The sequence below is a fragment of the Rhododendron vialii genome, chromosome 7a, assembly GCF_030253575.1.
Source record: "Rhododendron vialii isolate Sample 1 chromosome 7a, ASM3025357v1".
NCBI lineage: Eukaryota > Viridiplantae > Streptophyta > Magnoliopsida > Ericales > Ericaceae > Rhododendron > Rhododendron vialii.
In genome coordinates this window covers 9,592,008-9,606,407 of record NC_080563.1, presented here as the reverse complement: position 1 = coordinate 9,606,407, position 14,400 = coordinate 9,592,008, and the positions used below count along the sequence as shown (strand labels likewise).

Below are 14,400 nucleotides of genomic sequence, written 5' to 3'. Positions count from 1 at the left end.
TTTTTGGGTCTTATTATTGTACAGCCTTTTTGTTGGCCTTTCATCATGGGGTGTGGATTGTAAAATTTTAAAATTTGAGGTGGAATGGGCTCCGCTCTGATATTATGTGAAAATTTTATATCAATCTCAAAACAAATTGACAATGAGTGAAAAGATTTCAAATGTTACTAAGTAATCACTCATTTCACTCTTAAGCAATACGATATTCTATTTTTTTAACAATAGTTTGCTTGATTGTTAACTTCAGAGTTCCAGACTTAATCGAGTGCGTGCAAACTAGCCCAACATCCGGTTGTTAAAAAAAGAAAAGAAAAGGAAACACAAGTGGATGCATGAATGCATGCTCCCTCTCTTCTTCTTCTTTTTTCTAAGAAAAAAATTTATTAATCTTTATAAAGGATTACAAAGATTAAAAAGATCAAGGGCACACTGGCAAAAGCCACCCGAAACCTAAAAGAAGATAAGACGCCAACTGAAGCCTCAAAAAAACCACCGAAACTTGCAAACAAAAAGCAACTAAAAGACCCAAACGAGCCTCACACCCAAAACCTAAATCCCCACCAACAACAACAAAAACACAAAGAAAAAACCAAAACCAAATAGCCGCTAAGCAAAACTAAAAAAGAAGCGAGACACCTCAAACCCGACCAAACTCGAGATCAAAAAGCCATAGAGAGGGATGCATTATCCTCAACGAAATTAACATCGACCTCCGAGATATCCTCTTCCTCCAAAATCATCTAAAACTTGTATTCTTTCTTTTAATTCTACCTCTTGCAGTTCAACAAATCTCCTCAGATTATTATTCCTCCTTTCTTTAATTTCAATACCCAAAGTTTTACCAATATCCAACATCTTGCGAGCTTCCTTAAAGAACATTGAAGAATAAGGGTCTTTCTTATTTCTATGATTCACTTTATCGAATTTAGTCTCAATCTTTACGAGATGCTTTTTCTTTTTAATTTTCCTATCCGATCTTCTCACCCCCTTCTCATTTTAATTATGGCATCAACGGACGAACTAATGCCAGGAAAGTTACTCCCATCTTTAGAGTTCCGCCTAGGTAACTCTTTAACTGCATGCTCCCTTTTGTCACCTGAAATTGAATGACATGTATTCGACCCAGACATTTGTAACACTTCCTGGTAAAAATGTGAGGCTGACAATCAAATTACTATTGTTTAAAAGAAATTAAAAAAAATGTTGCAAAAATTTAATTACTACTACTATTTAACTACAAACTGTATAGACCAGAGACATCTCTAGCTACCTTTAATTGTTACTGATAGGAAAACTAAATTGTTCGTCAAGCATTAATTCCAATTTCCAACCTACGAATCTGTTTAAAGGGGAAGGAGCTTTTGGTGTTACCTATTTTTGAAACCGTGTCACAAAAATAATTTTCACTTTTGTCCTATTCTAAATCCAAATTTTACATACATTTTAACGTAACATGACTAACCTTGAGGTAAAATAGTAAAATCACTAAAACTCAACCACTCACCTAAGGGTCATCATCGGGCCGGGCCGGCCCAGCTCGTCAAGTTGCTGCCCAAGCCCGCCCACGGGCCGGGCTGACCGGGCTTTTTCTTTTTGGCTGGCCGGGCTACCTACCATAAATTGAAGCCCAAGCCCAGCCCACGGGCTAGCCCAATTGGCGGGCTGGCGGGCCAACAGGCGGGCTTAAATTTCCTTAGGCAAAACTAAACCACAAGAAAAAAGAAAGGGTTTTGTGGGATTTTGGGCTAATAGGCGAGCCCGTTGGCAGACTTTTGGGGGGGTACCACGGGCGGGCTCACGAGCCGGGCCGAGTAAAAATTCATAGGTCTGAGCCTGCCCATTACAAACTACGGGCTGGGCTAGACCGCCCGTTTTACGGGCTCGGGCCGGGTAAAAGCCCGGCTTGCCGGGCAGGCTTTGGGCAGGTCGCGGGCCTTCGGGCTAAATGATGACCCTTACACTCACCCCACCCTCGAAAAAAACTACCCATCCACTCTCCCATCCCCCAAATATTTTCACTTGCACTTCCACATGCACACATGGAGGGTTTGCCCCCAACTGCTAGTGGAGTTAAAGTAACTACTCCCTGCGTCTCTTTTTAAATGTCATCTACGGTTCTGCGTGCTATTTTTAATTGCCTATATATCATAATATATATTGCTAAAAATGTGCAATATGGATTTTGTTTGACATATCTTAATTATTTCTATAAGACAATAATTTCAAAAACGTAAAATATAATATATGTCGAGATATATAAGTTATTGAAAATGACACAAAAAATCATAGTGGACACTGAAAAAGTGACAAAGGGGTATTATTTACGGTCTATATATGTGGATATGAAAAATATAAGTACTTGTCGTTGATGTTAGGCCATGTTTCCACTAACAATTTGGGGCAACAATTTGTGGCATTTTAGCTTGTTGTTCATACTAAGTAACAAGTTTTGCATATCATTTACAACTTATTGGTTTGTGAAAACAATTTGACATTTCTCAACAGCTTGAAGCATCTCCAACCAAAGATGAAAGAAGTCAAAAGTGGAGATGTCAATCATTTTAAAAGCTTATGTGACAATTTGATGACAATATAGAATTTTTTAGCATGTCTAGAATAGCCACTTTAACCAATATGTCAAATTTCTTATTTAGGTATATTATCAATTTAATTTAAGTTTTGGAGAGTAAAGTAATGAAAGAAATCATTTGACATGAAAAGTCAAAATTGACATGAGAGATGAGATGTCAAGTTACGTACACCTAAGTAATGACATACGGGTTTAAGTTAGTTCAAATGCTAATTTATCTACTTGGCATGTCATATCACATTTCGACGCCCGGCTCTGGACAAACCTGCGGGGGTTACCACCACATCCTCTTCCGATAGACTCTAAGCTCTTCATAGTCAGGCTGCTTGCTTCTCGATTTGACCCATTCCTTTAAGTTGGATCAAGGGGCTGTAGCCCTTTCAGACTTGAGTTCCGATTAAGCTGGACTAATAGCCTTGCCACTGCCTTGGTTTATTGGTTAGTAAAAACAACTTATATTTTTCAACAACAACAAGTGATCTTTAAGTTATTGTCTACCGAAAACACCTCCTAAGGACCACACTGGAAGACCGGCCTTATTTTAGTTCTGTTCTCAATTTTTATCATGTTAGCCCCAAATTACTTTTACGGAGTAAAATCACGAAATCATAAAACAGTTTATGTATCTAGTGCACAGAATACAAATATAGTTGTCCCTTCAGGGACATCTGATAAAATTGGAACGATACAGAGAATATTAAAAAAATTCTATAACAAACTGGACCATTGTTTGAGAATCCTCGTAGAGAATCTGGATCCGTTTTGTTAATGCAACTCAATTTCTACCTCCAAATGTATATATAATGGCCCATATATACAAGTCCAGGAGATTAGACCGGTTCGGTAATCAACTGTAATTCCTATTAAGTAAAAACTTACATTCAAATTAAAATTATCAGATCCTTACTATTCTAAGCACATAACCAAACCACTAAAACAACAACGATTTGATCCGAATTTTTAGGTTTTCTTGAACACCCTTGTCCTTTTTTTTTTTAATCGATAAACACCGGCCTGTTCGTTTTGGAGTTTTGGATTTTGGATTCTAATCATTATCCTATTTCTCTCCAATCATTACTCTCATTTTTTGCTCTATCTCTATCGAATCATTACCCCTATTTCCAATCATTACTCATTTCTCTACACTAGCTCATTACTTATAAATCCAAATCCAAAATTCCAAAACGAACAGGGTCGGTCCTTAAGCACATATATAGTCAGTCCCGATCTAAAACTTGTGTTGCGGTCGCTTTAGGCCTCCATAAATTTTGGATTTCAAGGGTCCCTCATAATTTTTTATCCCTTAATAATCCGACTAATTAAAGAGCCTCATCTTTTGTTTTCCTTTTAAGCCCCAGAAAAATCAGGACCGGCTTTACTTAGGGAGTGCATTTCTAGAATGGAGAGAGAACTTGGTAGTAGTACTTCGTTGGCACACTTCCCAACACAAAACCCTATGCTGCGTAGGTTACAGACAGCAAGCCACTGGTACTTTGCATGGCATTGGCTTTTCCCAGGTAACAGCCAAATTCATACTGTAGTACTTGAAGGTTAATTTGATTCACCGAGTTTAAAGTCGAGTTCATCCATATCCGTATAAGTTATCAAAAGTAATAAATTTCACTGCCCAATTTGACGAAACAAACCACGTGGAGAATTCTTCTTTTGACCCACTGTAGTTTTTTTGGCTGTCATTTTGTTTTAGTGGTCCTCATATATGGGTCCCCTTTCTGCTTGCCAGTTTGGTCAGCTTTCCCCCACCCTGTGTCTCAGCCTAACTCATGAGGCACATGACTTAGTTTGAGTGTTATATATATTCCGATAGATACTTCTTCTTTTTTTTGGAGGGTACGTAATTTCTAATTATACGAGTTGCGTTCAAGTTTGGTTCGTTTATTAATTACTTGAGCTCGAATTTGAGATTATAGCTTTTTGATTCATACAGAATTGAACGAGCTCAAACTTAGTACCTGAAATATTATTAAGCTCGAGTTTTGGAGCTCATATCGGAAGCAAAAATTAAGTTATAAATACCCTACAATATTCATCATCTTGTTGCTTTTATACATCAATACTTTTCTTTTTCGATCAAAAAAATACTTATCACATTATTATACATGGATATCAATGTATTAATTGTATGACATTTGTGTATGTGAGAATTGAGTCGGTAGTCAAGTATATTTTAGCTCGAGCTCAAGATCAACTCACACACACGATCGAACAAGCTTAAACAAGCGGCAGACCAATTATAGTTCAACTGTACAGCTTAGGTTTTATTGCCAGCATGCCTAACTATTTCCTTTTCTATTTTTGGAAGAAAGCTAGGGAGAGGGCGAGGTGGTCCAACTCCGTCGCCTAGCTTTCGGAGGATTTCTATTGTTATCGAGGCGAATATTGGTGATGGAACAAGAAATCAACCTCAGAAAATAGCACGAGGGACATGCCCTGTTGCATAAAAATCTGATTTTCCCATCAGCCTACTTTTGACTACAGACTCTTTTGTTTTTCTTTCCAAGTTGTTTTCACTACCATACAATTAGGAGCAAAATTGCACTAGTAGAGGCAAAGAGTAAACGATGCACGACTCTCTAAAATTAGAGGTAATTGACTGAGGTAAAGTAAGCTAAAATCGCTCTCTCTTTCTGCTCATATTCATGTGTCTCGTATCTGATTATGACATGTTATATGCATGTTACACTAGCTTGATGGAGGAAAGTGCTTGGAAATGGCCTAGACTTCACCCCTACCTTGGTCCTTCAATTTGGTTAATTATATGGCCTTATTTTATTAGGACATGGACTTTATGATTGAGGCAGATATATAGTGAGAAGTTTATGTTAGTTTAGAAAAACTTCATTATCTCACCTAAATATCGTTATTTTAAGAGTATGATGTTTTTTATTTTTTTGGCAATGTAGGGTCAAGGTTTTAAAAATCGTCTGTTGCGTAACGTATTGGCTGATATGTAGCGGTTTTTCGGCATCTCGATACTATTACACCCCAGTAATATCGGTGAGAGGGGAAAATCACATGCGTATCGGTCGATTCCCATTACGTAATGATCCATTTCAGATTCACAAACTGATTCACGAATGTTACAACCGATACTCGACCGTTAAGGGTGATTTGGGCATTAAATTTTTTTTCCTCTAAAAACGAGTTTTATACAATAGCTACAACCGATACCGGTTGTGTGTCTTTCGTTACTCCAGATATCAAGGTTGCACCTCAACTATTATCGGTACGTGTCTCGATACTGTTATATAAAACCTTGCGCAAGGTAATAACAAGGGGTACCCGGTGCATGTACATCGGGCCGGGTTCAAGCCGAACTTATACTAGATAGTTACGAGACTTGTGCATCCTCTTACAGTTTCATTTCCCAAGCCCGTCCAACTAAGGAGTATTATTTAAAGCATAGTACCATAGTACGGGAACTAATTTTTACAATCAATTTTTAAACTCTCACTCTTAAAGGAACAGAGAAAATAGAGGAAAAGAACAAATACAATATTGTGATCAAGAAGAGAGTGTAAGAACCATGTCTTTGAATTTAAATCACACGGGAAAATAGACGTTACTTTTTAGCTCAATGCGATTCACAACCGACCACATGCATCTAATCGTGTGGGATAATTCATAGTCTAGCAACCGCCCTATATAATCTTGTCGTTGTAATGCATTATCCTTCCATAATTTGCCTAAGCTCAACCACCCCACCTTCTTCGGAATCCCTGTAAAGCTTTGCAGGGTGGCCGATCTGGCCGCTTATCTTGGAAATCGATGGCTCAGATCTTAATCGAATAATGGACGGTTCAGATTTGTATGCAATTTGTATGCGCTCATATTCGATCCATGCCGTCCGTACTGAGATGAAGGGCCGGATCGGCCGTTTTGCACCCGCTCGGCAGCATCCCCGGTCCCCCTCCTCCTCCTCCATCTTCATCATCTTTTTTGGCCACCCACTTTTACCAAATATAGAAATTTGACCATTGCAATACAATGCTTAAAACTTAAGCCATGCTAGTATTTGACTTGATTGATGCTACTAGTATTTGACTTGATTGATCATTGATGCATCTTTACATTTCATGGCTCATTATCAAAGGAGAAGCTAATCGTATGGCTGCAATCGTGTTGTGCCTTCAATACAGGGCTCACCTTGAGCTGAATCGAAAGTAAATCCAAACCGTTCGGTATGTCCGTATTGTAGAGCTTGACAAATAGTACATCCTTGCAAAAAAAATCAAGCCGATTGGAGAATGGGAACTGTATGATCAGATGAAATCTATTTTAAAGTGCATTTTGCACTTATATTTGCCGTCTATTTTTTTTCGATAATAATGTTCTTTGATCATTGAGTTATTGATGTCCAAACGACTTGATTTCTACCCGTTCGGTTGAGATATACAAACTTAAACAATTCAGATCAAGTTTTTGGACTCAGAACGAGCCCCGGGACCCTGCTTCCTATACGTATTTGGAGTTGGTTTTGTGCACCAAATGTACAACACGTTCCTTATGCAGTTTTGGTGGGCTCCTTCCGAGACAATGACGCGCCCAAACCTATTGTTATGTAAGACTAGCTGAGTAAATTATGCATGTTAAAAATTAAGTTGATCGGGCACTATTAACTACAGAGTCGAATGCATATTTGTCTTTAGAAGACGAATGAAGAGTATAATTTCGTAGTAGTACTCGCCCATGTTATTTGAAATGAATTGTCGCTCTTAGTATCGGATCAAGTTGATTTTAGTGTGCATATTTTTTGAAACGACTTTTACGTGATCAACACATATCAATCTAATCCCGAAAGAGGTTCACTGAGCCACATAGCACCGACCCTGTTTCCGTAAGTTAAACCCTTATTTTCTCTTCCGTTTTCATCAAAGCGATACACCTTTTAAGCAATCCATTATAGCCAGGTTCTAGAAGGAATGATCAATTGAACGCTCTTACATTTCCTGAGCATCCTTAAATTTTACAACAACTATACATGATGCTTATGCCGGTGTTTGAAATGAACACCCTCTAAGTTGAATAACCTTTTGAGAAATTTATCACTTTCTTTACCTTTCCTAGGACTATAAGTTTTTTTAATTTCTTCTTCTTTAATACGTATAAGAAACCTAAACTAACCATTAAGAGGTGAAAATGTGACCCCACAACGATAATCGAACATCTAATACTCTCATAAAGAGAAAACCGTACGACATATTTGTACAAAACCTAAATTAACAACTTAAGAAGTGGGAATGTAAACCCAGAGGCCAGAATGAGAATCCAACGACGTCTAATTCTCATAAAGAGAAAACCTTCTGGCAACTCACAGAAATGATTCTCACACAGAGAATTTTGCACATATCTTGCACACCTAGAGAATTTGAAAAGGCAGACCTAGAGAATTTGAAATGGAGAATAGCATTTCTGAAAGAAGACTTGGCAAACATATATCAATACGAGGAGTAACAATTTTGATAAAAAAAAAAAGAAGAGTAACAATGTATAGCAACTTATTCACTCAACTCAAAGCAGTAATTTCCACCTAGTGGGAGAAATGGAAAGATAAAATTTCATTCCCAGTGAATAATTCAAGGTCAAAATACAAATCCGATCAAACCAATACCAGCAAGAAAAAGAACAACGCACATTCAAAGCCCGATAAACAAGAAGCATCGCCAAATTACAAATTAGACCTATACACAATCTCCTATGTTACAGAAATGTGCACGTGTAGGAAAAGAGAGGAAAAAATTGGAAGAAATGGTACAAAATCAGTTTCTAAATCCAAACGCAGACCACTTCCTTGAACCCTCTTTCTTCGTCCTCTTAGAGTTGGGGTCAATGAGGTTTTCCAATGATTTTGCCTTCTTGTTTCGAGACCTTCCTGCTTCTTTCAGAAGATCAGCTAGCCTTTTCTTCTCATCGTCAAAATCAGGATTCGCAGTTCCAAGCTTCTCTTCTCTCAATTTGAGAACGTACTCCAAAATCTCGATTGCATCTTCCACTCTGAAAATCCAGCATGACAAAGATCAAGGTCAAAGGATTATTAACCAGTAGATTAGTATACTATTTGGGAAGATCTATTATCGATTTTGGGAGCAAACGCTAAAACAAGGAAAATATTAAAGCTTGGGTCAAAAGAGAAGTAATTCTCTCCTCGATCAGAGAGTGCGTGTTTCAAGTTTTCATAGTTCATTTCGAACCAACTTGTCTAAGGTCAGGTTCATCAGAAAAAGGAGAACATGGATAACAAAGCACTACAAAATAAGTTACGCCGACACATTCCTCAACCAATAAGAAGGTGACAGCAATCCCACCATCCTTAGGATTTGAAAATTGTCACTCCTTTGGTGTGATCATACAAGCTCAGCTCTAAAAGTCATCTCTTAGACGATCCATCTCAAAACTCCACTTGAGATAATTTGATATAAGCTACAGTGCTAACATCCCTATGATTAATCATGGCCCTACGTCCTCCATCTATGAGGTTCTGATACTTTTCAGCTCACACTATTGTTAAGAGAGACAGAATCTAAGCTCAGAAGAATTGAAGCAGGAACAGAACAAGAAGCCAACAAGCTCACGCAAAGCAGAGTACTAATTATTACATAGGATTCCTAAAAACGTTTTCCTATCACCGAAGACTCGAGAAGAAATCCATGTGAAAAAGCACAGAAAGAGAGTTTACCTTCCCATAGCGTCATAAGTTGCTGCAAGATTGCTATAAACTCCAAGGGTATCTTGATGACATGGTCCGCACTCTTGTTCCAGTATTTCTCTCGCCTCTTCAAACAACTCCGCTGCTTCATCTATTTTGAACAACTGTACGCAAGCCAACCCCATCTGGTTCAACAGAACCCCATAGAATGCCGATTTCCTTTCACCACTAGCTTTAAGTTTTGCCACAGCACTCTCGAAAGAGCTATGTGCTGCTTCATACCTCCCAACCATGTAAAACATTACACCCATGCGTGCTTCTATTCCTGCAATTGTACTTTGCTGCCCTGGTTTATCCTCCAACAACTTCATCGCCTTCTGTAAGAGCTTCAGTGCCTCCTCGGGCTCATTAAATGATTCATAAATGGCTGAAATTTCGGTCATCCCACTAGCAATCTCTTCTGGACTGGTTCCTGGCACAGGTTTTGCAAATATTCTCAGGGCATTTTCACAATAGGATCTTGACTCACGCAGCTTTCCAGTCTTGTAGTACAGGTCAGCGAGCCGAACAAAAACAGAGGCGACTGAAGGGTGGTTGTCACCCTTTGATGATTTGAAGACAGTGAGTGCCTTCTGGTAGGAGAATACAGCCTCGTCAAAACGAGATAGGGACATGTAGATGTTTCCAATGCTGACATCAATAGCAGCAACCTCATTCTCTTGACCATTGGCAATCATTGCCATGCTGGCAAGAACAAGGTGTTCGAGAGCTGATTCGTAATCTCCTTTAGCCTCGCATATGAGGGCCATCAATCGGCGGTCTGCTGCTTCCTCAAGAGATGCCGGTGGACTGTGCACACGATGGATTTCAAGAGTTCTCTTGGACAAATTTTCTGCCTCATCAAATTGCATTGCTTGGACATGGGCCTCAGCCAAATACCTGTCAGTTTTTAACCAGTTATCAGGAATTAAGTTATTTAGTTCATTGAAGAACTTAGAATGTGAAGTTTTAATAAGATTATCCACCAGATAAATATAATGGCCACGATTGTCAAACATCATATTAGATGAATCATTGTTGTGCCTCAAGTGTAAAATTGTCAAACTCCAAAGATGTGTTGAAGAATAAAAAAATAATCCAAGTCCCCTACTACTAAAATATACCAAAGCTTATAAGTATTGTAGTGAAACTGTTACAAGGGTCTAAAGTCAAGAGTCGTCACTTGGGTAGGTCCAAGAACCCTGATTCAATATTGACTCCATGGATAGGCTTAGTCCTTTAAACAACACAGATGGGTTAGGGGTGACTAAATAGAAATAGATTTATGACCTTGCACATTGCCAGTAACTAGTAAAGATGAATAAAGAGAGAAATATGAAGTTTGCAGCCAACCTAAAACGACAAAGTAAGGTTTAAACAATAACAAAAAGAAGCCAAAAATAGTACGTTAATTAGATTAATAAGAAACCATGAACTTTACATCAACTCCAGGAAGCTTCAATAGAACAACTTAAAGTTGGCAACCAACCACAGCGAAGGATGAAGTCGAGGTCAACTACAATTCAACAATATCAAACCTCCTTGATCCTAACTGATTGTTATCGTTTCTCAGACCATCTTGTTCCCAACTCCCTCTATTAAATATGCACAAGTCATGCCAAAGTTTCCACCAACCTCAATCTGACATGACCAAAATCTGAAAGGATGGAGTTCCAGCAATCTGCAAACTTAATTCCAATATTCCCAGGATATAAAAGGTTTTAAGGCCACAGATGATAACCAATGGCACGATTGTGCTCGACATAGCATGTTAAAAAGACACCCTAATCAAGATTAACGACTCCACCAACTTCAGGAAATTATGTGAAAAGACAATAAATTTCCCTGCAAGTCCCACATTAATGGCATGTAAAACAATCGACTCTTGAAGTTGAAGTTTCTATAAAACCATCAGTGGGTTGCCCCCGTGCTTTTTCTTTCGAAGTATGCAATTGGATTAAAGTGTAGGACTCCTTAATGAAGCACGCTTATGGCTAAATAATTAGACTAAATAGAGTTTGTTTTGCAGTTTGCGAATTCTTGTTCTTATCTTCCAAATTTTACACGAGGTGTCTTTAATTACGTGAGAGTGCGATTTAGGGTGCAGTTCTTGTGCCTACATGGGTGGACTAGATGACCTAGGTTATGGTATCTCAGACCTCCCCCTGTAATATATTTCCACAATTCATGCCAAAATTTCCCCCTGCCTAAATCTGAGATAACACAAATCTGCAAACACTGAATTCCACAAATCTGCAACAACGAAGTCCAACAATTTGAAAATAACATATCATTATGACAAAAGATGATAACCAACGGCACTGTTGTGCTCCACCTACCATTTTAGAAAGCTACCCTATAATGACGGTATCAAAACTTACTAGTTTCACTTAGAAATCCATGCAACACATAACCGAGCCATTCAAAACTGACTAATCCCTTGGCAAATCTGAATGCCAAAGCCAATCAGTTTTATTCCAATTTACGAAACCAAATGTCATCAATTAATGCGAATGTAAAACCAAAGATCAGAGCTTTCCAGTTTCTGTCTTCAATAGAACCACAACCAGATCTAATTCAACCTACACTATAAACCTCTTCCAAACTTTAACCACTCGTCGTACCAATCAACACAAAACAGTACACAAACCACAGTTAAAATTCAACAAAACAATGGTAAAATGAAATAATAAAAAAATAAAAATAAAAACGAGAAATCAACCTGCAAGTCTCGGCGACTCTCGGATCCGTCTCCCCCAACGCCCCCATCTGTATCTTCAACCCTTCCTTGTAACACTCGATCGACCGATCCAGCTGTCCCAGCATCGAATGCGTATCTCCTAGCTGCATGTACCCCGAGAACGCCGCCAGCGCGTGATCCGCACCCCTCGCCGCGTCAGGCACCTTGATTGCCCTCTCCAGCACTGGCACCGCCTCCTCAAACCTCCCAAGGCTGCAATAAATCGCCGCCACCACGTGCAAGCTCATCGCCAGGTCCAAACTTGGCTCCCCATCGCTCAAACACCGCTCGAACGACTTCGACGCGCGGAGCGCGTATTCCAGCGCCTTGCCCGGCCCGTCCCCCGACGCAATGGTGTCGCGGGCGAGCTTCAGCAGGAACGGGCCGAGATCCGGGTTGTCGAGCGAGGACTCGTCGAGGAGCGGCTTCTCGGGCGACTTCTTCTTGCCGGAGCTCCGATCCGGCGAGGGCTTGGCCCGGGAGGTGGACGGGGACGGGGAGGGAGGCCGGCGAAGGAGGGGCGACGCCGTCTTGGGGTTCGGCGGGTCGGATCTGTCGGAGCTGGGCCGGATCGGGGCGGGGGAGGAGTCTGCGGGGACGGTGATCCGGAGCGGCGGGGCTTCGGGTGGGGTCTTGACAGAGACTAGACCCGGCATGGTTTTTTGACTGGTAGAAGGAAAATGCGGGGGATCCGAGAAGATCGAAGACGTGTAGATAGATGAGTATATATGTATCAACAGATGCAGGTGAGTGAGTGTATTAATGCGAAGGAGCTTATGAGGAGGACGCCATTAATAAGGGGATTAATTTAATTAATCAGGGATTAGAACTTGCTGCCGTTCTCATCAACTGGTGTGCTGTTTAGTTGATGTTTACTGTTGTGGTTAGCTAGAGAGAGAGAGCTGGATCGGTTAGAGAGAGAGAGGGAAGGAGGAGAGAGAGAGCTGGGTTGCCAGTGGAGAGTCGTGCTCCGGCCAGATAAGACGGGGGGCCCGGTTTTAAGGGTCAATGGGTGACGTGGTGTTTCTTGTTGGTGGGGGTCAGGCCAATGGGGTGGTGACAGGTAATCAGGGCGGGTTCAGACCATGATTTACTATGATGTCTTTTGTTGGACCACACAACTGGGAAAAAGGTTAGACCACCTGCTGCCGTGATTTGAGTGCAAGCCCTGGCAACCGCTGGATTCGAATAAGTTTTACAGGACGGGGATCGCACGGTGAAAGACCGTTGATGAAGAGTATTTTATTTAATTACTACGTATGTGCGAAACTGCCCCGCTTGCTTTCTTGGTACTCCAGTTTACAGTCCCATTGTTTTGCATAATTACATAGGTGAAAGCAGGGACAGATCGAAGTGGGGGCCGCAGGGGCACGGCCCCGCTTGATTTTGTAAAATTATACAGTACATTAATTTTCTTGAATATTTCAATTCTATTTGATAAACTTGTGAGTTGTGATGGTGTTCCAGTTAAATTACGCTAGATTTCTATTATGAACATATTTGTCTCATCTATTTTTTTTAGTGCGAAATTTTTATACCATCTTTTTGTGTAAAACACATCCCTTTTCACTTATCACGAGATGAAATTAAATATACTCATTAGTTTGTTATTTTATCAGTAAAAATGTACTAATTGAGAAATTATAAACGCACGGGTTAAGTTCACTAATTTTTGTTCCCCCACTAATACAAATTTTTGGATCTTTCAAGTACTCTGTTTTACCAATAAGATACGAAGACTTTCCTAACATCTGGAATTGCACAAAAATGACTATTTATCTCATAGAGGTCACGTTTTCATGGTCCATTTCATGTTCCAATTGAACACATTCCATTTTTCTTTTTGATTTTTCTCAATGGAGAAGATTATTCTCTTTACCAAACATATTTGGGTCCCTTACATTTGAAATTGCACAAAAAAGATTATTTATCTCAAAGAGGTCTACGAAAAATTGTGAAAAAACGTCAACGTCTACTAGCTGCTGGGTGAAAGTGGAACAACTTTCAAGACATTTCCCTGGCAGAGCCCCTTGGGCATGAATGTCTTTTCATTTTTCTTTCTTGATAATAGGAATGCAAAAGAAAATCTACTTGTTTTTAGTTTTTTAGTTTATAGTTTAATGTTCTCAACGAACTCTAAAATGTGAATAGCTTGATCATCGAATCGGGTCCAAGTACAAAAGAAATTAACTTGTCGGCAGTTTGGGACAAAACTGCACGCCATGCAGTTGGCCGTATTTCGATCGTCTTGACCTTTTACCTTATTCATACTGTACCATTTATTACCAGTCATGGGTAGAGAGCACTGGAAAAGAATACAATTGTCGACTTCGGTAAAAATGAACACCCAATTGAACCCATATCACT

General features: G+C 39.7%; 1 protein-coding gene across 1 annotated transcript; it reads right to left on the bottom strand.

Moving 5' to 3' along the window:
- Positions 1 to 8,142: 8,142 nt before the first annotated feature.
- LOC131332437 (protein KINESIN LIGHT CHAIN-RELATED 1) lies at positions 8,143 to 13,000 on the bottom strand. Its single transcript, XM_058366656.1, has 3 exons — positions 12,016 to 13,000; positions 9,285 to 10,193; positions 8,143 to 8,602 (listed from the first exon to the last, which is right to left on the bottom strand). The coding sequence occupies exons 1-3, from the start codon at positions 12,687 to 12,689 to the stop codon at positions 8,368 to 8,370; spliced, it is 1,818 nt and encodes a 605-aa protein (XP_058222639.1). The 5' UTR covers positions 12,690 to 13,000; the 3' UTR covers positions 8,143 to 8,367.
- Between the last annotated feature and the right edge of the window lie 1,400 nt (positions 13,001 to 14,400).

What these genes read in the sequence shown, in the direction of transcription:
- LOC131332437 (XM_058366656.1), bottom strand. Translation starts at nt 12,689, where the DNA reads ATGCCGGGTCTAGTCTCTGTCAAGACCCCACCCGAAGCCCCGCCGCTC. An exon ending in AGAGTCGCCGAGACTTGCAG is followed by an intron (nt 10,194 to 12,015) that starts GTTGATTTCTCG and finishes AAAAACTGACAG; the next exon opens with GTATTTGGCTGAGGCCCATG. An exon ending in ACTTATGACGCTATGGGAAG is followed by an intron (nt 8,603 to 9,284) that starts GTAAACTCTCTT and finishes CTGGATTTTCAG; the next exon opens with AGTGGAAGATGCAATCGAGA.